The sequence below is a fragment of the Spinacia oleracea genome, chromosome 3, assembly GCF_020520425.1.
Source record: "Spinacia oleracea cultivar Varoflay chromosome 3, BTI_SOV_V1, whole genome shotgun sequence".
Taxonomy (NCBI): domain Eukaryota; kingdom Viridiplantae; phylum Streptophyta; class Magnoliopsida; order Caryophyllales; family Amaranthaceae; genus Spinacia; species Spinacia oleracea.
The window spans coordinates 35,273,829-35,291,964 of record NC_079489.1 but is presented as its reverse complement, the minus strand read 5'-3'; the positions used below and the strand labels follow the sequence as shown (position 1 = coordinate 35,291,964).

The window sequence follows — 18,136 nt, the reverse complement described above, 5'->3', positions numbered from 1 at the left end:
CGAGTGCCATGTAGATAAATAATTAGGTGTCACGTAGATATTTTTATTAACTAATTGTTAATATTACGCATATACAATTTCATCCAAAATCAAACACTATAATAATTGAAAAATAAATCTAAAATGAAATTCAAACCAAAATCAAAAACTAATCTAATCTAATATACTTCTAAATTCAATCCTTAATAATCTAATACAAAATATGGCAATTGGTATATATAGGAATTTTATTTTAACTTAACAATTTAATTGAATTCGTGCATCGCACGGGCAAAAATCTAGTTATTATAATAGAGTGAATTTTGGAATATAACAAGGAGTGAAATAATAAAATAAAAAAGATACATTGTTGGTAATCAATGAGCAATTAAACCCATACCCATCAAAAAAGAACTAAAGTAAAATACAAAAAGTAAGGGGATCACTTAAATGAATGTGCAAAAGTGTTGCCATATATACTGTTAACGTTTGTATAAATACTGTATGTTATTGTGGCACTAAAAATTTTCATTGTTGCCCATATGGTCATACTTTATTATTTTGTTTGACTTTTCAACATATTACGCAAAAATACCAATTTGCACTTTAAATATGGGCTTTTTGCCCGTTGTTGACCAGCGGTGTATCCCTCCTCGAAATACAACTGAATTTGTCAACATAACGAGAAACATTTCAAAATATGCATCATACATTAATTAGTAGGTACCGTAACTTACAATATACGTAGTAATAAACAAAAATGCAAACGGGCTCACGGGTCACCATTTTCCATAGAATCCACCAAGTTCACACGCGCGCTAAGTCTGCTGTTTGAACGGGATCATTTCTACTTTTATTTTTTCCGTCTTCTTTAGTTTTGTTATGTAGTGCTTTTTTTCTTTTTCTTTTTCTTTTTCTTTCATGTTCACTTATCCTATTTATAAAAATAAAATTACAAAAACACACACACAAAACGTTGACATAGAGGAAAAAATCAACTTGCATTTCCTCTCGAAACATACAATCACACCCCCACACAATTATGACACAAAGCATGAATTTTAAACTAGCGAACCTCGGGATCCAAAAGGCAGAGGACTCAAATTAAACTTAGGTGTCACTTTTTTTTTAGTGGCTAACAATATTTTGTAGTAGTACTCCATTAATCATAATACAAATTATTGCATGTAAATTTCTTTCTAAATATAGGATAAAATAAAGTGGTGAAAAGCTTAAAAGAAAGAGCGTTTAGCCGGAGGTCTACCAACAGCTCTCATTAAGTTAGCAACTTCAAGCACGCTTGCCACTTTGGTTCCTCTCTTTCCTTCTGCGGATGCTCTTCTTTCCTCTGCTTTTCTACGAGCTTTTGCTATGTTGTTTTGCATCTTTTCCATTGCTTTTACTCTTTTCTCCTCCAATTTTCTCTGTACATCACACAATTCCGAATATTCGATAGAAACTATAAATCAGTATGGCTTTCTCCGAAAAGGCATGTATATCAAATTTTAATGTAAAACTTGTAATATGCATAGCTTGGAAGTTTCATGAAAACGATCATAATTATAAACGTAGCTCCTAATTAATTCATCTTAAATATTGTTACTAATATATAGAAGTGATTGTAACTTGGTAACCTGGTTTGCATTAAAGATGTTACGTAATTAAGCAATTTTCTAAGTGCATGTGACAATGTGTTAGCGCATACAAGATCTAGCGCCGCATTTCCTGCAAATGTGTTACACCAAAATTAATCATTTATAATCTCAACTATACTAACAAAATAAATCTCAAACCTTCAAAATGCATCAACTTTCCAACACTATACTTATCAATAGTGTTTTAGTTGGTAAAAGGTTGAAATTCACTATTTACGAGGAAAGAAAAAATTGGCAAGGTCCCTTTAGAAACTCTATCTAGAGTTTCCAAGGATATAGGGTTCAAATCTCATCCCAAACATATTTTCCCTTCTCTTTTCTTCTTCTTACCTTTCTTTCTTTTTATTTATTTTCTCCTTCATTTTCTTCCGTCTGATATGTTTTCTTTTTCTTTTTCTCTTTATTTTTTGTCAAGTTTCAAACCTAAATCTCCTCCGTCTTGCCCAACCTGCCCGCCCCTTCATTGTTCTCTATTCTCTTTACCTAATTTTCTTTTTCATCACTTTTAGTCATCAAATTTCTCATCTTTTTCAATCAATTTTCTTAGACCAGTTGTTATTATCATCATCTTCATCATTATGAAATGATATATCTAAGTATACTCCTTTTTTTCATAACCTTTTTCTCTTGCGAGTAACAAACGTAGTTACTTTCACAAATTAATCCAATCTTAATTCCACAAACTAATCCAATTTAATTCCACAAATTATTCCAATCTTAAATCCACAAATTATTCCCATCTTAAATCCACAAATGAATCAATCGATAGACATATCGTGAAGTATGACGTTAAGATCGCATAAGCAGATAATGAGCAGTGAGTAATTATAAATTGGTAGGTCTGGTGGACCTAATGACAGTAGAATAATCAAGCCAATAAACCAGTAATAACCTTCCAGCTACGGCATCACTTGTGGATTCCTTATCCAATGGTGGGATCACTGACCCCAGCTTCAACTACAAGTATTACGATTGATTCATAATACTCTATTCCCAACTTTATTTTGGTACAAATGGGTGAACTCTGTTCACAACCTCTAGTTTCTCACTTTCTCCTCATACGTAGTACAATATAACAACTAGAGTGTTGTTATTTTGTGGATTTTTACTGTTTGAAAATATTTGTTTCTTGTATATTTCAAAAATAATAATGAATAATATAAAAATGTTGAATTTTTCGATATAATGAGAAAAAATAACAGAAGAAAAGTACTAAAGATCAAAGAAGTACAACAATATTTAATTTTTTCGCATCTGATGCCCTTTCTCATGTCTAAAATTTAATAATTTTGGACAATCAAGAAAACTTATTAATATGGAATTATCGAGTTGATTTATTAGGTAGGTTTATGATTGACTAGGTTTAGATTCGGAGCGGGTCAACATTGGATTAATTTTTGAACCATTTCCATTTTTATGAATTGTGATGCTTTTAGTGAGTTACGGAGTATTGTTTTATTTTCGATTTATTTTCATAATCCTAAATTCTAAATAGAAACCGCCAAATCTGAGTTAAGATCGTAGATCAGGCATACTTTTTACTCAATCTAATAAAAAAGATAAATAGGAGAAGAAGTTAGGTACTATAGTGATCGGTCTTATTCACCATATGTCCTTAATTTGCAAGGACAAACTAACTTTGCAACACAGTGACAAACTAACCATGCATAAGTAATTAAGATGTTGACTACCTAATTAGGATTATTTGTTTAGGGACGGGAAATTAATTGATCAAGATTATTTCTTAATCAGCTTTTAAATTGACTAATCAACTTTTAAATTAATTGATGACTAAGCTAGTTTGATTGAATTGATTCACTTATCTACTGACTATTATGCATTCAAATTCGCAATAACTTGTGCACACAAGACCTTTTGAATTACTAATCACTCACATAATCATACTCTTATCCAATCATCTCATACTATTAATAATTGCAAAATAGACAATCATGCATCCTACTATTAGTTATCAATGAAAAACCAAAAAAATGAAGAATAATAAAAATAATACCTCAATTTTCTTCATCCAAGAAGTAGCCTTGTGAACTTGTTCATTCTCCCAGCCGCTAATAATCGCATCCTCCCTCTTAAACCGATTATTAATTTTGGAAATCTTAGCCGTTTGCCAAGCCATGATCTTTGTTTCGACCTCTTCTTTCTTCACTTGATGTATAACCATCTCCCCTCCGCTACTATTACTATTACTATTACTATTACTATTACTATTACGAGAATTATTATTTGTATTACCACTACTTGATGATCCCATCAAGTGAGTCAACGACGTATTATTCATATTTCTATTCCTATTTCCATTCCCATACCCGTCAGGAGGGGAAGGCAAAGGGTTATTATCCGGGACTATAGCCAACGGATTAACCACTGCCTCCCCCTCCTCTTCTCCAATCCTATCCAAGTTAATACTTACTTGATTATTATTGGTGTGGTAGTCGTTGTTGTGATCGATAGTGGAACCTGCTATGACTAGGGCGTTGAACTCCCTACTCATCGTTGTAAAATTCTCACTAGAGTTGGTGATGTCACTTCCTACCGATAGGTTACGCTGACGGCTAGGAGGCACGGCCGGTGTCATAGCATGGATATCTCGAAAATCATCATCGTTGTTGTCATCGTTGTCGTGGTTGTTATTATGGAAAGGTGGTGGTGATGATCTTGATGAGGTTGGTGTTGGAGGGTTCATGGTTGGTGTTGACATGTTTTTGGTTTTGGTAGTGGAGAGAAAAGGTAGGGTTTATTAATTTGCATGATTAGTAGATTTTATTAACTTCTTTGATTAAGGGGCCGGATTATGAACCACTTATAATTAATTAAACACTGAAAAATATAGACATTTCAAGAAATAAAAAGAAAGGGGAAATTAAAGAAGATGACAAAGTAAGTGATCAGAATGTGTGATGACCAAATCACGTTAAAACTTTAAAGGTTGGAGGTATGAAATTGACTAGTGATTCATTCAGGGAAGGCCATGAGCTAGGATTTGATAGCGACTATAGTGGTGCATTGTGGAGAAATTTGTTTTCTTTTAAACAATTAAAACTTGAATTCCAATATCTTTTGTTTTTTCTAATTCTGATGTCTGGTCTATCCTCAAATTTCACACTACCTCCTGTTGTGGGGTTTTTTCCGGTGAGATACCTTGGAGGTTTTCCGGTAACTTCTGATAATTTAACAAGAATGTATTTTTATAGAGAGAGAAAGTAAGAGAAGGCAGAGCAGCAATTGCTCTTGATTGTATTGATTGTGACCCTTTTTTCTAGGGAAGTGGGACTATTTATAGTACTAGGTTTTGTGGAATTGACCTAATATTCCCTTTACATGATTGGCGGGGGTATGGGAGGAGGACATGTGTCCTTTCTCCTTACAATTCTTTGGCCCCTTTTGGCAATAGTGGGCTATTTGGGCCTATTGTGCTTAGTCATTCACTTGGGATACATACTAATTAAGCCCCTTTCCGGGTATAGGTATAATACATACATTTATACACACTTAAATACAAATACACATACATTGTAGATACCTAGATTAATACTCATACTCCGGAGTAGACTTCGTATGGTTTCTGCTTAGGGGGCGTAATACGTGCCATGTGTCACATCCTCATTGGTACACGAAGGCATGGTAATTTTGCCCACAACATTTGCCCCTCAAGAAGGGCATTTCTGGAAACACACTAGTGGAAAAAGGGTCATTTGCATCGCACTTTTAAGCACATTTGCGTCGCACATCGTGCGTGGCAAAAGCTCTCGACGCAAATGACTAAAAGTCATTTGCGTCGCACATTTGTGCGACGCAAATGAACCTTATTTGCGTCGCACATTTAGCAAATGTGCGTTGCAAATGACTTTTCAGCACCATGCCTGAAAAGTCATTTGCAACGCACATTAGCTAAATGTGCGACGCAAATGACTTTTCAGCACCATGCCTAAAAAGTCATTTGCAACGCACATTAGCTAAATGTGCGACGCAAATGACTTTTAGGCGAAAAAAAAAAGTCATTTGCCACGCACATTAGCTAAATGTGCGTTGCAAATGACTTTTTTTTTAAAAAAAAATTCGTTTTTTAATATTTTAGTTACAACCCAATAAAAGGCAAATTCACCATAGATCAGCCAACATGTTGATAACCTAACTACACTTTTAACATAAAAGTTTAAGTGAACCATAAACGAATGAGGCCCAAGATATCATTCAAGCAGATGAAAAAAACTCCATTGTCAGACCAAAATCAAACAAATTACAATATGAAATAAAAATAAAAATTTGAACCGAGAAAAAAAAAGCCGAGAAATTAAAATTGAAGCACACTAAATTATGAATTTACAGCGTTCGTGCGACACTAAGACAAACAGGGAGGACTTCTCCTGGACGCTTCAAAATTTCAATTACCAAATCAATTTGAGAGTTGAGATCATGCTTGGATAAGCAACTTCCCATGACACACGTAGCACGCAGCGTCAGCGTCAGCGTATTCAAAGACAAATGAGGGAACCATTCAAGAGTCCCAAGAGCAAGATCAAAGGCGACAATTCTCACAAGTTTAGCGGATTGAAGAGCAATTGTTACCGAGTTTGTTTCCCTTTCTCAAGTTTTAACTTTTCAGTTCTCCTACAATAAAAATTTAGAAATTCATTAATTATCTGAACAGCTTGTTTTCAGTCTCAAGAAATGATTCAAACCTACCCAGATCAACAAAAAAACTAACATTAGGTTCATATTTCTCACTAACTGCGCCACCTTTTTGTTTCTGGAATTGGATGTACCGCAATGTGCTTGCAAAGAAAGCTTCAGCAGCAGAATCTGTTGCCGCATTATCACTTTGCATCTCTGTAGTAATTAATTCCATTAGATCCTGGATTGTATTGACGGTGATTTGGTTGTTTCCCTTCTCAAAAAAATAGAGATACCTAAATATGATGGCAAACTCCAAACTTAAATATGCTGTGAATTATCATGGAAATTCAAACATCCAACACGGTCAGAAAACAAACTTTTCTAGCAAGTAGAGAGCTTACTTATTGATGATTTCAATGAACAGCATAACTAAACCACCACTACCCCGAGTATCATTAGCCATCTGTTGAGCGGCATTTGCGATTTTTAGAGCCCGCTTTAAGCAAAGTAGAACCCTGCATAAAGGAAAACCAATTAAATACACGATAAGGAATTCCAAACCTACCCAGATCAACAAAAAACTAACAACTTAAAAAAAAAATCAAAATCCTCAATTAAAAAGTTCAAAATACTCGAATTGACAAACTAACCAACACGATCAAACCCTATATTTATAATAAAACAACTTCAATCCTGCTGTGAGAAACCGGTTACAGTAATTGGCTAAGCTGAAACTGTCATTCGACAGACCGATAGTAATGCGTTGAATAGAAAAAACATTTCCTTATTTTACTAATTGAATAGAGGCCTCACCTTGGGAGAAAACCAATGGCACTGACCCTCACTCAGTGGAGTATCCGAACTACTATAACTGCAGTTGAAGAATACACATTGGTTGTATCCTCCTACATTCACTAAATCATATTAGAACAACACAACAAGCATCAAACTGATGTTTAAATTTGTGTGAGCACAATGTAAGCAACAAAAATATCAAAACAACTAAAAATATGAAAGAAAATAGTTTAACTTCCAAAGAACTATTGATTTTAAAAATTGAATACTCACCAAGACCAGGACTATCTCTGAGCTCATACTTGATATGAGGCTGCCTCCCAACAAACCCATCACCCTCTACAATATCAGGCACCATCTGAAATCAAAATCCTCAATCAAAAGTTCAAACAATTGCTAAAAATGTTCGAATTTACAAACTAACTAACACAATTCATCAAAACAATATAAAAAGTAAAAATTAATTGAAGTTGGATTCATGGTAAAGAGGGGGGAAATACCTAAGAAATAAGGTAATCAATGACGGCGGCGACGTTAACCGAAGATCCAGCTCCAACGGTTTGGCGTTTCACCCAACCTTAAAAACCCTAGAAATAGGCTGATAAACAAGAACCCTTGAAATCTTCTATACACCGTAGGCTGATAAACAAGAACCCTAATTAACATAAATTGCACTGTACCTAAATCGCCGACGAACTAATTCGCAGAATTGGATCGGAGACTCGCTAGCAATCGAGCTGCACTGCTTTGAAATGTCTCCTTCTTCGCGGCGGAATCTAGGATTTTTCTCTTCGAGCCGTGTTTTCGCAAATCTTGATTTTTCCGGGTAAATTAAAGGCAAAATACGTATAGTGGTTAGAGGAGATTTCAAATGAATGAAAGATTGAGAGGTATTGACATCTCATGAATGGAGTTCTGGAAAGAAGAAGAGAGAGAAAAAGAGGGGAGAAGGAATAATTAAAAACTTCCGAATTTTTTTTACCTCCTCTGCGTCGCAGAATTACTAATCTGCGACGCAGGTGACTTAAAGAGTCATTTGCGTCGCAGATTAGTAATTCTGCGACGCAAAGGAGGTAATATTTTGCGTCGCATTATTACTAATCTGCGACGCAAATGACTCTGAGAACATTTTAGAGTCATTTGCGTCGCAGATTAATAATTCTGCGACGCAAATGACTAATTTTAAAGCTTAGAACTGTCAATTGCGTCACATGTTTAAATGTGCGAGGCAAATGTGGTGATGCAAATGATTGTTTTTCCACTAGTGACACTTTCCGGGTATCGCTTCTTGACCTTTGATTTGCATCTTCATCTTTGGGACAGGTGTTGAGGTGGTGACACGTGTCACCTTTCTCCATTTTGCCCCTCCCTATATATAGAGGGGGGGTAAATTTCATTTATTACATTTCGTTTTCACAGAGCTGTCTCATAGGCGATTTCCGGCGTATTCCCACCACCATCAGGCGATTTCCGGCCACCGCGAGACTCAACCTTTTCTTCGTCAAACTCATCCTGTTCTTCGCGAAACTCATCCTGTTCTTCACCGAGTACTTCGCAGATCTTTCAAGTTTAGTTTTCGCCTTTCTTTCTTGTTTTTGTTATCCTCTCGTCATTTTCCTCTTTGTTAGCGGCCGACCTCCTAGTACTAGGTAAGGGTTTGAAGGTTTTATTTGAGATTTTTCCGCCGTTCGTCTTTTGTCGGACGTCCAATCGCGTCTTTTTCTTCATTGTTGGTCACTCCTAAGCCGTGCTTCGTTCACTATGCAGAAGGCATGGCTAGAACCAAGCAAACGGCAGATCCTACGCGCCTGCGCTTGCGGGAAGAAGCATCCACACCCCCTAGGGAGAGATATTCTTCCACCGCCCCGGCAGCCGACGAGGAATATCCCGAACTCTTTCAAGAGATCGACGAATATGTCGAGGTGGAGGAACAAACGGCAAGCTCGTCAGGGGGTACAGCGAGCCAGGAAGTGGGAGAGTCGAGCGTCGCTCCATTGCCGTCGGCCGCCGAAGAGCAAGAGGTTGCTCCCCAGCCTATTAGGCCCAGAGGACGAGAGGAGGCCCAACTGCTTCCGTCGGAGATCCACCCAGACATAGGCTGGATGCGGTGGCTAGACAGGCATGGGGCCAAGATGAGGGACGACCTCTGCGTGGGGGAAGGGTACCAGATGCGCGTGCCGGCCGGTCTGGACTCAACCGTCAGCCTGCTTGCTGAGGGAGAATTCCCAGTGTATGCCGCATCCATTAAGCTCGGCATGAGATTCCCTCCACACCCCTTCGTTGTGGAAGTGTTAGATGGTTTTTACATTGGGGTGGCCCAGCTGAACCCCAACTCGTGGGCTGATATCTTTGGCTATATTGCCAAATGTGCGCTGAACAACGTGGAGCCGTCGTTCAACGCCTTTCTGCATCTGGTCTCCCTCTCTCGTTCCCCCAGTGTCGCCAAAGGGTGGTTTAATCTGAGCAGCCGTGGTACATACCAGACAGTGGTCGGCAAGCTCAGCAAATGGCACATGTGGAGGAAAAGGTGGGTCGTGTTTTACACGGACGACCAGGAGATGTATGACAGAATGAGCCGCTGGAATCGCAAAGCCAACTATATGGACCGTGACGAGCCTCTTCCACCCCTTACTGCCGAGGAGTGGGATCAAATAATGGTCCTGTTCAGGGCCAACACTCACCACTTAACCGTTGACAAGACTTTCCATGTGCGGGCCGAGTGGTTGCCGCACATTAGCCAGTTTCGGAATGAGGCCTTTCTAGCGGCCGTAGGCCTATGATATTCTACGACTCGAGGTTGTATGCCAAATTGTGTGCCGTTCCGCGTTGTTCTATTCATATTTTCTAACTTTAGGTTTCTTTTTGTTCACAGAGGAAGGGATGAGCAAATTGTCGGCAGCGGATATTGGGAAGGCGACATGACCGACTGGATGGCCGACATCTATGAGGCCAAGATGCAGAAAGCCAAGGCCGAGTTGGAGGAGAAGGTGAGTATTCTCTTAGGTCGTTGTCTTTGTAAGTTAAGCTTTTTCCCGTCCAGTGTTTACAATGGACGTCTTTTTTAGTGACGAGCCATTATCTTGACATGTGACTCGTGTTTGCTAAGGTAGGCCTCGTCACTTTTTAATGACGTGCCCTTAAGTTAGTGATTTACTTGTGGTTGCCAAGGTACGCCTCGTTACTTTTTACGACGGGCGTCCCTTTGGTGACGAGCCACTATTCTGTGAGTGACTTGTTATTGATAGAGTACGCCTCGTCATTTTTGAGACGGGCGTCCTTTTTAATGACGAGCCACTATTCGGTGAGTGACTTGTGATTGATAAGGTACGCCTCGTCATTTTTGAGACGGGCGTCCTTTTTAATGACAAGCCACTATTCTGTGAGTGACTTGAGATTGATAAGGTACGCCTCGTCATGTTCAAGACGGGCGTCCTTTTTAATGACGAGCCACTATTCTGTGAGTGACTTGTAATTGATAAGGTACGCCTCGTCATTTTTGAGACGGGCGTCCTTTTTAATGACGAGCAACTATTCTGTGAAGTACTTGAGATTGATAAGGTACGCCTCATCATGTTCAAGACGGGCGTCCTTTTTAATGACGAGCCACTATTCTGTGAGTGACTTGTAATTGATAAGGTACGCCTCGTCATTTTTAAGACGGGCGTCCTTTTTAATGACGAGCCACTATTCTGTGAGTGACTTGTGATTGATATGGTACGCCTCGTCATTTTTGGGACGGGCGTCCTTTTTAATGACGAGCCACTATTCTGTGAGTGACTTGAGATTGATAAGGTACGCCTCGTCATTTTCAAGACGGGCGTCCTTTTTAATGACGAGCCACTATTCTGTGAGTGACTTGTAATTGATAAGGTACGCCTCGTCATTTTTGAGACGGGCGTCCTTTTTAATGACGAGCCACTATTCTGTGAGTGACTTGAGATTGATAAGGTACGCCTCGTCATTTTCAAGACGGGCGTCCTTTTTAATGACGAGCCACTATTCTGTGAGTGACTTGTGATTCATCACGAGGCCAAATATCTGACTTTCCTTTACGTTCTTTTTTAGCAAGCTAAGGACGCGGCTAAGGCGTCAGGGAAGAAAAAGGGGACGACTCTGTCCCAACTGAAGAAGAGAGCCGTGCCAGCTGGCTCGGAGACTCCGAGTACCTTCAAGAAGCCCAAGCCTATACCCCGACGTCTTGTGAAGAAGGACGAGTCACAGGCTGCTGAGGGGGGTCGCCCTGATGACGATGAGCTTGGCGTGGACAAGCCGTCTCTGGTTGTGGACTTGGTGTCGAAATCAAAGTCTGGTGGGCACCCTGACGAGTTGGAGGACCCTCTTTCTGGAATTCCGGCCGACGTCCGTTCCCAGATACCTGCGGAGGTGGCCCGCCGAGCTAGGTCATCGGGCGGTAAGTTTTATTCGAACGTCGTTCAGACGTATCGAGCCTCCTCTGGCAGTTCTTCTTACTCTCCGCGTCATCCTAAGGCCGTTGTTTTTCCTATAGCTAAAGACAAAGGGAAGGAGGCAGCTGCTGCAGAGGACGAGAATGTACCCGCTACTCCTCACTACTCGTCAAAGGATAGGGTGGCTATATGCCGTAAGGTGTTTAAGGCCGTCCCCGCGGAGTATGTTGCTTCTCTTCCTGGCCGTAAGACTGACGCCCAATTTGGTGCAATCCAGGTCACTCTACTCGACGTGAGTCTATATCCCATTTTTGCTTGTGCTTGTTTTCCTTTTCAGGTTATTTACTAACATGTAGCCCCTTTTGCAGTTGTTCTGCCGCATGGAATTCTGCAAGGGTTGGAAGACCCGCACTGCTGAGGAGCTCAAAGCTCAGGTGGCTGAGTCCACCCACCATGGTGACTATGCGTTCAAGTCCATTGAAGAGGTCCGCCTGCAGATGCAGACGACCATAGACCTTCAAGCAAAGGAGGTAGCTTCATTGAGGTCTGACAAGGCCGAGCTGCTAAAGAAGATCTTGGCGCAGGACAAGGACATGGTGGCGATGGTCGAGGAGGCCTAGATAGTGGCGGCAGAAATACGGACGCTTCAGGACCAGTTGCGGGAGTACCCTCAAGTCAAAGAGGCGGCTGAGAAAGCCGAGCATCTTCGGGGGGAACTGGAGACGGCCAGGTCGCAAGTTCGCGCCTTGCGCGAGCGTCTTCTGGAGTCTTATGATCAGGGGGAGCAGGCGGCCAAGGACGCTGTTAAGCATGCCTGGGAAAACCACATGCCGGAGTATGATCTTGCGTGGTTCCAACGGCGATTGGAACACAGTGCCGCTGTGTTGGCTGTTGAGCGTCTCGGCCAGCCGCCCCCAGAGTTTGTACCTTCTGACGATGAAGACGATGCGGCTGCTACCTGACTTGCTTCCCTCCAAGTTTTTCAGAATTTTATACAAGTGTTCCCATGCCTAAGGGCAAAAACAATTATTGTGTCAAGTTTTGGCGCCGCTGGCGTCTGTATTACTGTGCCTGCTGAGCACACAACAATTTCTTTTTTTTTTGAATTCTGGGCTACTTTTGCGCGCCTTTCTACGGGCGTTGTTTTATAAGTAAATAGGTTACTTTTGTTGCTTCTTTTATCTCGCATTTATTTGTTCTTCGTAATTCGATTATTCCTTAATCAATAGGTATGGTAGCCAAGGTGCAACTGAGTATACACTAGGCACGTTGGTGCCGCAGGCAACTGATCATGCGCTAGGCACTACTGTGGTCGTCGCTTTCTTTGGCGAGTGTATCTATAACGATATTGATTGACGCAAGTCAATCAATAGGTATGATTGCCGCTAGACATGCTCGTCAAATGGAATGGACGGCCAAACATTCTGCACAACCAACCTTTTTCAATGACGTTCGTGCCACCGAACTTTTGAGCAAACAATCTTTGTTTCAAAGTTATTGGTGCCGCAGGCAACTGAGCATGCGCTAGGCACTACTGTGGTCGTCGCTTTCTTTGGCGAGCGTGTCTATAACGATATTGATTGACGCAAGTCAATCAATAGGTATGATTTCCGCTAGACATGCTCGTCAAATGGAATGGACGGCCAAACATTCTGCACAACCAACCTGTTTCAAGGACGTTCGTGCCGCCGAACTTTTGAGCAAACAATCTTTGTTTCAAAGTTATTGGTGCCGCAGGCAACTGATCATGCGCTAGGCACTACTGTGGTCGCCGCTTTCTTTGGCGAGCGTGTCTATAGCGATATTGATTGACGCAAGTCAATCAATAGGTATAATTGCCGCTAGACATGCTCGTCAAATGGAATGGACGGCCAAACATTCTGCACAACCAACCATTTTCAAGGACGTTCGTGCCGCCGAACTTTTGAGCAAACAATCTTTGTTTCAAAGTTATTGGTGCCGCAGACAACTGAGCATGCGCTAGGCACTACTGTGGTCGTCGCTTTCTTTGGCGAGCGTGTCTATAACGATATTGATTGACGCAAGTCAATCAATAGGTATGATTGTCGCTAGACATGCTCGTCAAATGGAATGGACGGCCAAACATTCTGCACAACCAACCTTTTTCAAGGACGTTCGTGCCGCTGAAATTTTGAGCAAACAACCTTTGTTTCAAAGTTATTTGTGCCGCTGAACTTTTGAACAAACAACCTATGTTTTAAGGTTATTTGTGCCGCTGAGCTCTTGAACAAACAACCTATGTTTTAAGGTTATTTGTGCCGCTGAGCTCTTGAACAAACAACCTATGTTTTAAGGTTATTTGTGCCGCTGAGCTCTTGAACATGCCGTACTGGTTGGCCAGCAGCTTGCTATACTGGGAAGGAAGTTGGATAGGTGATCAGCCTACAACTTGGTGCTAATCTGGGCCACTTCTTAGGCTTCAAACAATTAGTCTTGCTGAGAGTTTTTGCTAATCTAGGCCACTTCTCAGGCCGTCATACAATTAGGCTTTGATTATGCATTTGAGTGTATATTTTTGTATTCATTGTGCGAGCAATAGATATTACGAGACAAATAGAGTAGTATTATTTATAACTTTGCTAGGCGAATTTAGCCGGTTACAAAAGTAATTACTACCCTATTATGACCATTAGAGGCCGCCCCTTAGGCAATGGATCGTGGTAAGTAAGACAAAGCTACCACATCTAGAAGAAATATTTCTTGAGATTGTTGGCATTCCAAGTGCGCAAAATTGGCCGCCCCTTCATGTCTTGAATGCGGTAGGTTCCATCTCTAACCTCATCATAGATCTCATAAGGTCCCTCCCAGGCGGGCGTCAGCTTACCCTGTTCGTTTGCTCGGCCTATGGATTCCATTTTCCTGAGAACAAAATCTCCCACTTTGAGCACTCTATTAGAGACTTTCTTGTTGTATTCTCTTGCCATTCTTATCTTATACAGCTGTTGTCTGAGCGCCGCATTTCCTCTAACCTCGGGCAGGAAGTCCAGGGCTGCTTTCATTGTCTCCCAGTTGGCATTTTCGTCATACAGCATGACTCTCAAAGTTGGTTCACACATTTCTATGGGTAGGACAGCCTCGGCGCCATAGGCTAGCAAGAAGGGTGTTTCACCGGTTGAATTCTTAGCCGTGGTGCGGATGGACCATAAGACATTTGGCAGCTCATCAGCCCATAGAACTTTGGCTTCGTCGAGCTTCTTTTTCATCCCTTCGGAGATAATTTTGTTGAACGCTTCAACCTGGCCATTGGCTTGGGGACGTCCGACTGATGCAAAGCAAGTGTGTATGCCGTGATCTGCCAGCCACTCTTTCAGCTTAGGCGTTTCAAACTGAGGCCCATTATCGAAGACGATAGCCTGTGGAATCCCAAAGCGAGTCATGATATTCTTCCAAATGAATGCTCTCACATCAGCAGTTTTTATGTTTTTGAGCGCTTCTGCCTCCACCCATTTGGTGAAGTAGTCTACAGCAACGAGGACATAACGCCTCCCTCCTGGTGCAGCCGTAAATGGGCCTAAAAGATCCATCCCCCACTTAGCAAATGGAATTGGGCTCGTGATGGGCGTCAGAACTCGTGCCGGTCGGTGTATTAGGTGAGAAAAACGCTGGCATTTGTCACACTTCTTGACCAGTGAAATTGCGTCCTCTTTAAGAGTCTGCCAGTAATAGCCGGTTCGAAGTGCCTTTTCAGCCAAAGCCCTTCCACCAATATGCGAGCTACACAACCCCTGATGAAGGTCTTCTAGAATTTCCTGCCCTTTCTCAGGCGTCACACATCTTAACAAAGGACGGGAGTAGGCCTTCTTGTAGAGGGTGCCGTTCCACATTTCAAACCAAGAGCACTTCTTCTGAAGTTTTGCCGCTCCCCTTGAGTCTTCTGGCAAGACTCCATTCATTTTGAAGTTTACTATGTCATCCATCCATGTGGATGTCCTGTCAAGGGTTTCCACCTCCATTTGCTCAACACTTTTGTGCTCCTTTACCTCCCAAAACACGTGCCGAGGGGTATCACAAGACGCGAAACTTGCCAATTTTGACAGGGCATCAGCTTGGTTATTTTCCGAGCGAGGGACTTGCCTTACTTCAAAGCTTTTCAGTGGTTCTACTTCCTGATGGACGGCCTGCATGTATTTGACCATTGTCGGATCCCTAGCTTCGTAGGTCCCATTAACTTGGCTCACAATCAGTTGGGAGTCAGATAGTGCTACAATTTCCTCGGCGCCTGCCGCCTTACACATTTTTATGCCACAAAGCAGGGCTTCATATTCGGCTTCATTATTTGACGCCTGAAAGTTAAATCTCATAGCATACTCAAAAGTATCTCCTTCTGGGGAGTGACAGATTATCCCAGCTCCACATCCATTCTGCGTGGACGAGCCATCTACATACAATGTCCACACCGTTTTTGTATTCTTGGCAAAGTCTGGCCTCGTCATTTCAACAATAAAGTCGGCACATGCCTGCCCCTTGACAGCTTACCTCGGCTCGTAGGTGATATCAAAGGCATTCAGCTCTATTGCCCAATTCAGCATTCGTCATGACACCTCCAGCTTCGTGAAGGGCAGTTTGAGCGGTTGATCTGTGTAGACCACTATTTTGTGAGCTAAGAAATAAGGACGGAGCTTTTTGCTGGCCATGAACAGGGCTAAGCCAAACTTTTCCACTGTGGGGTATCTAACTTCAGCATTTTGAAGAACATGACTGACAAAGTATACCGGCATCTGTATTCCCTCCCTCTCTGTCAGTAGAACGGCACTCAACGAGTGCTCGGACACGGCGAGATACATGTACAACGTCTCTCCTAGCAAGGGGCTAACAAGACGAGGCAAGGTATGCAAGTGTTCCTTTAATCTGACCAACGCCGCCTCGGCTTCGTCCGACCACTCAAACTTGGCCTTCTTTCTGATTGCCCTAAAAAAGTAGTGGCACTTGTCTCCAGCCCTGGAAAGGAATCTGCCCAATGCGGCCAAGCAACCTGTGAGTCGCTGGACCTCATTCACTGTCTTTGGTGAGCTCATATCAATTACTGCCTGGATTTTGTCTGGGTTGGCTTCAATTCCCCTTTCATCAATCAAGAAACCTAAGAATTTGTCTGCCGTCACCCCAAACACACACTTCTTAGGATTCAACCTCATGTTGTAATCTTGAATAGTCTCAAATGTCTCCCTAAGATCAGTTATATGTGCCGTCCGCAGCTTACTTTTCACGATCATATCATCAATATAAGCTTCAATATTTCTGCCGAGCTGCTTTATAAACACAGTGTTAATAAGATGCTGAAAGGTGGCCGGTGCATTCTTTAATCCAAACGGCATCACTTTGTAGCAGTAAAGGCCTTGCTCAGTAACAAATGATGTTTTTTCCTGGTCGTCAGGCCACAACGGGATCTGATGAAACCCTGAGTATGCATCCATGAAGCTCATCATAGCATGCCCTGCTGTAGAGTCGACAAGCCGGTCAATCTTAGGCAATGGGAAACTGTCCTTGGGACATGCCTTATTGAGGTTGGTGTAGTCAACACACATTCTCCAGGTGCCATTAGGTTTCTTGACGAGGACCACATTAGCAACCCAGTCGGGGTACTGACTAGGCCTGACGAACCCTGCCTCCATCAACTTTTGTATTTCCGCCGCTGCCGCCTGATTTCTATCTTCCCCATGGTTCCTTTTCTTCTGACGAACCGGTTTAAAGTTTCGGTCCACATTAAGCTTATGGAAGGCCACAGCAGGATCAATACCCGGCATTTCGTCCACTGTGAAAGCAAAGATATCTTCAAATTCTCTCAGTAGGTGGACCAACTCTGCCGCCAGCGGGTCGTCAGGAGAAATCCCGATGGGCACTACTCTGTCGGGTTTATCTGTGTTTAATACCACATTGAAATGAGCCCCAACAGGCTCTGGGCGCCTCTCTTCCATGTGCCCTGCTGAGATAGTTAATGTTTCTTTGACGATTTTGGGTTGTGTGTCGCCACATTTTCGTTTGTTTCCCGATGTCTCTTTCTCTTCACCCGTCCCCCATGCTTCTGGGCTCAAGGTGGTTAGATAGCAATCTCTAGCTTGTTGCTGATCACCATGTATAGTGCTGACACTCCCATCGTCACAGATAAACTTAAGAAGCATCAGATGAGTCACAATGACAGCCTTTGCCCTATTCAAGGTGGGACGCCCCAAGATGATGTTATACGCCGTCAGGTCTTTCACTATGAGGAAACGGACGTCCATTTGTCTAGATTCCTTTTTATTTCCCATCCTCAGAGGAAGAGCAATTATGCCGACTGGATGGATGATACTACCTCCGAAACCTATAATGGGATAGTGGATTTTCTCAATCTTTGAGGAATCATGTTGCAGCCGGTTCAAGCACTCTAGACTAATTATGTCCGACGAACTTCCTGTATCAACCAAAATACGACTAACCTTCACATTAGCAACCTTTAACTCAATTACCAAAGGATCGTCATGCGGGGTGGAGATTTTCCCACGGTCGGCCTCGCCGATTTCTACTTTTGGAAACGGGTCGGCTTTGGCCTTGCCGGACAGCATCACTTGCCCCAACCGCTTGGCATAATCCTTCTGGCCCCTCATGGTCGGCCCGCCGGCGGCCAATCCTCCGGAGATGACTGCTACGCACTCTGGGTCAGTACGATTT

The 18,136-nt window shown here is 42.1% G+C and overlaps 2 protein-coding genes across 7 annotated transcripts; both read right to left on the bottom strand.

Annotated features, from left to right (window-relative positions):
• Nucleotides 1–1,061: 1,061 nt before the first annotated feature.
• LOC110786302 (remorin 4.2) lies at nt 1,062–4,566 on the bottom strand. Its single transcript, XM_021990847.2, has 2 exons — nt 3,649–4,566; nt 1,062–1,403 (listed from the first exon to the last, which is right to left on the bottom strand). The coding sequence occupies exons 1-2, from the start codon at nt 4,351–4,353 to the stop codon at nt 1,212–1,214; spliced, it is 897 nt and encodes a 298-aa protein (XP_021846539.2). The 5' UTR covers nt 4,354–4,566; the 3' UTR covers nt 1,062–1,211.
• A 1,274-nt stretch (nt 4,567–5,840) lies between these two features.
• On the bottom strand, nt 5,841–8,318 carry LOC130468932 (vacuolar protein sorting-associated protein 35B-like). 6 transcript variants are annotated; one of them, XR_008929311.1, is made up of 7 exons: nt 7,745–8,318; nt 7,565–7,662; nt 7,338–7,422; nt 7,083–7,183; nt 6,671–6,784; nt 6,361–6,562; nt 5,841–6,263 (listed from the first exon to the last, which is right to left on the bottom strand). XR_008929311.1 is itself a non-coding variant. In XM_056837983.1 (4 exons), exons 2-4 carry the CDS (start codon nt 6,730–6,732, stop codon nt 6,247–6,249), a joined length of 303 nt encoding a protein of 100 aa, XP_056693961.1. In that variant the 5' UTR covers nt 6,733–6,784; nt 7,083–7,317; the 3' UTR covers nt 5,841–6,246. The 6 variants fall into 6 exon arrangements, 1 of the variants encoding a protein (XP_056693961.1); XR_008929313.1 differs by having other exon boundaries at nt 7,083–7,174; nt 7,338–7,403; XR_008929314.1 differs by having other exon boundaries at nt 7,083–7,174; nt 7,338–7,403; nt 7,565–7,651.
• Between the last annotated feature and the right edge of the window lie 9,818 nt (nt 8,319–18,136).

Excerpts from the sequence above, each read along its gene's own strand:
- LOC130468932 (XM_056837983.1), bottom strand. The coding sequence starts at position 6,732 with ATGGCTAATGATACTCGGGGTAGTGGTGGTTTAGTTATGCTGTTCATT. Across the intron at positions 6,563-6,670 it reads TTCATTGAAATCATCAATAA|GTATCTCTATTTTTTTGAGA; the intron begins GTAAGCTCTCTA and ends CATCATATTTAG.
- LOC110786302 (XM_021990847.2), bottom strand. The coding sequence starts at position 4,353 with ATGTCAACACCAACCATGAACCCTCCAACACCAACCTCATCAAGATCA. Across the intron at positions 1,404-3,648 it reads CTTGGATGAAGAAAATTGAG|AGAAAATTGGAGGAGAAAAG; the intron begins GTATTATTTTTA and ends TGTGATGTACAG.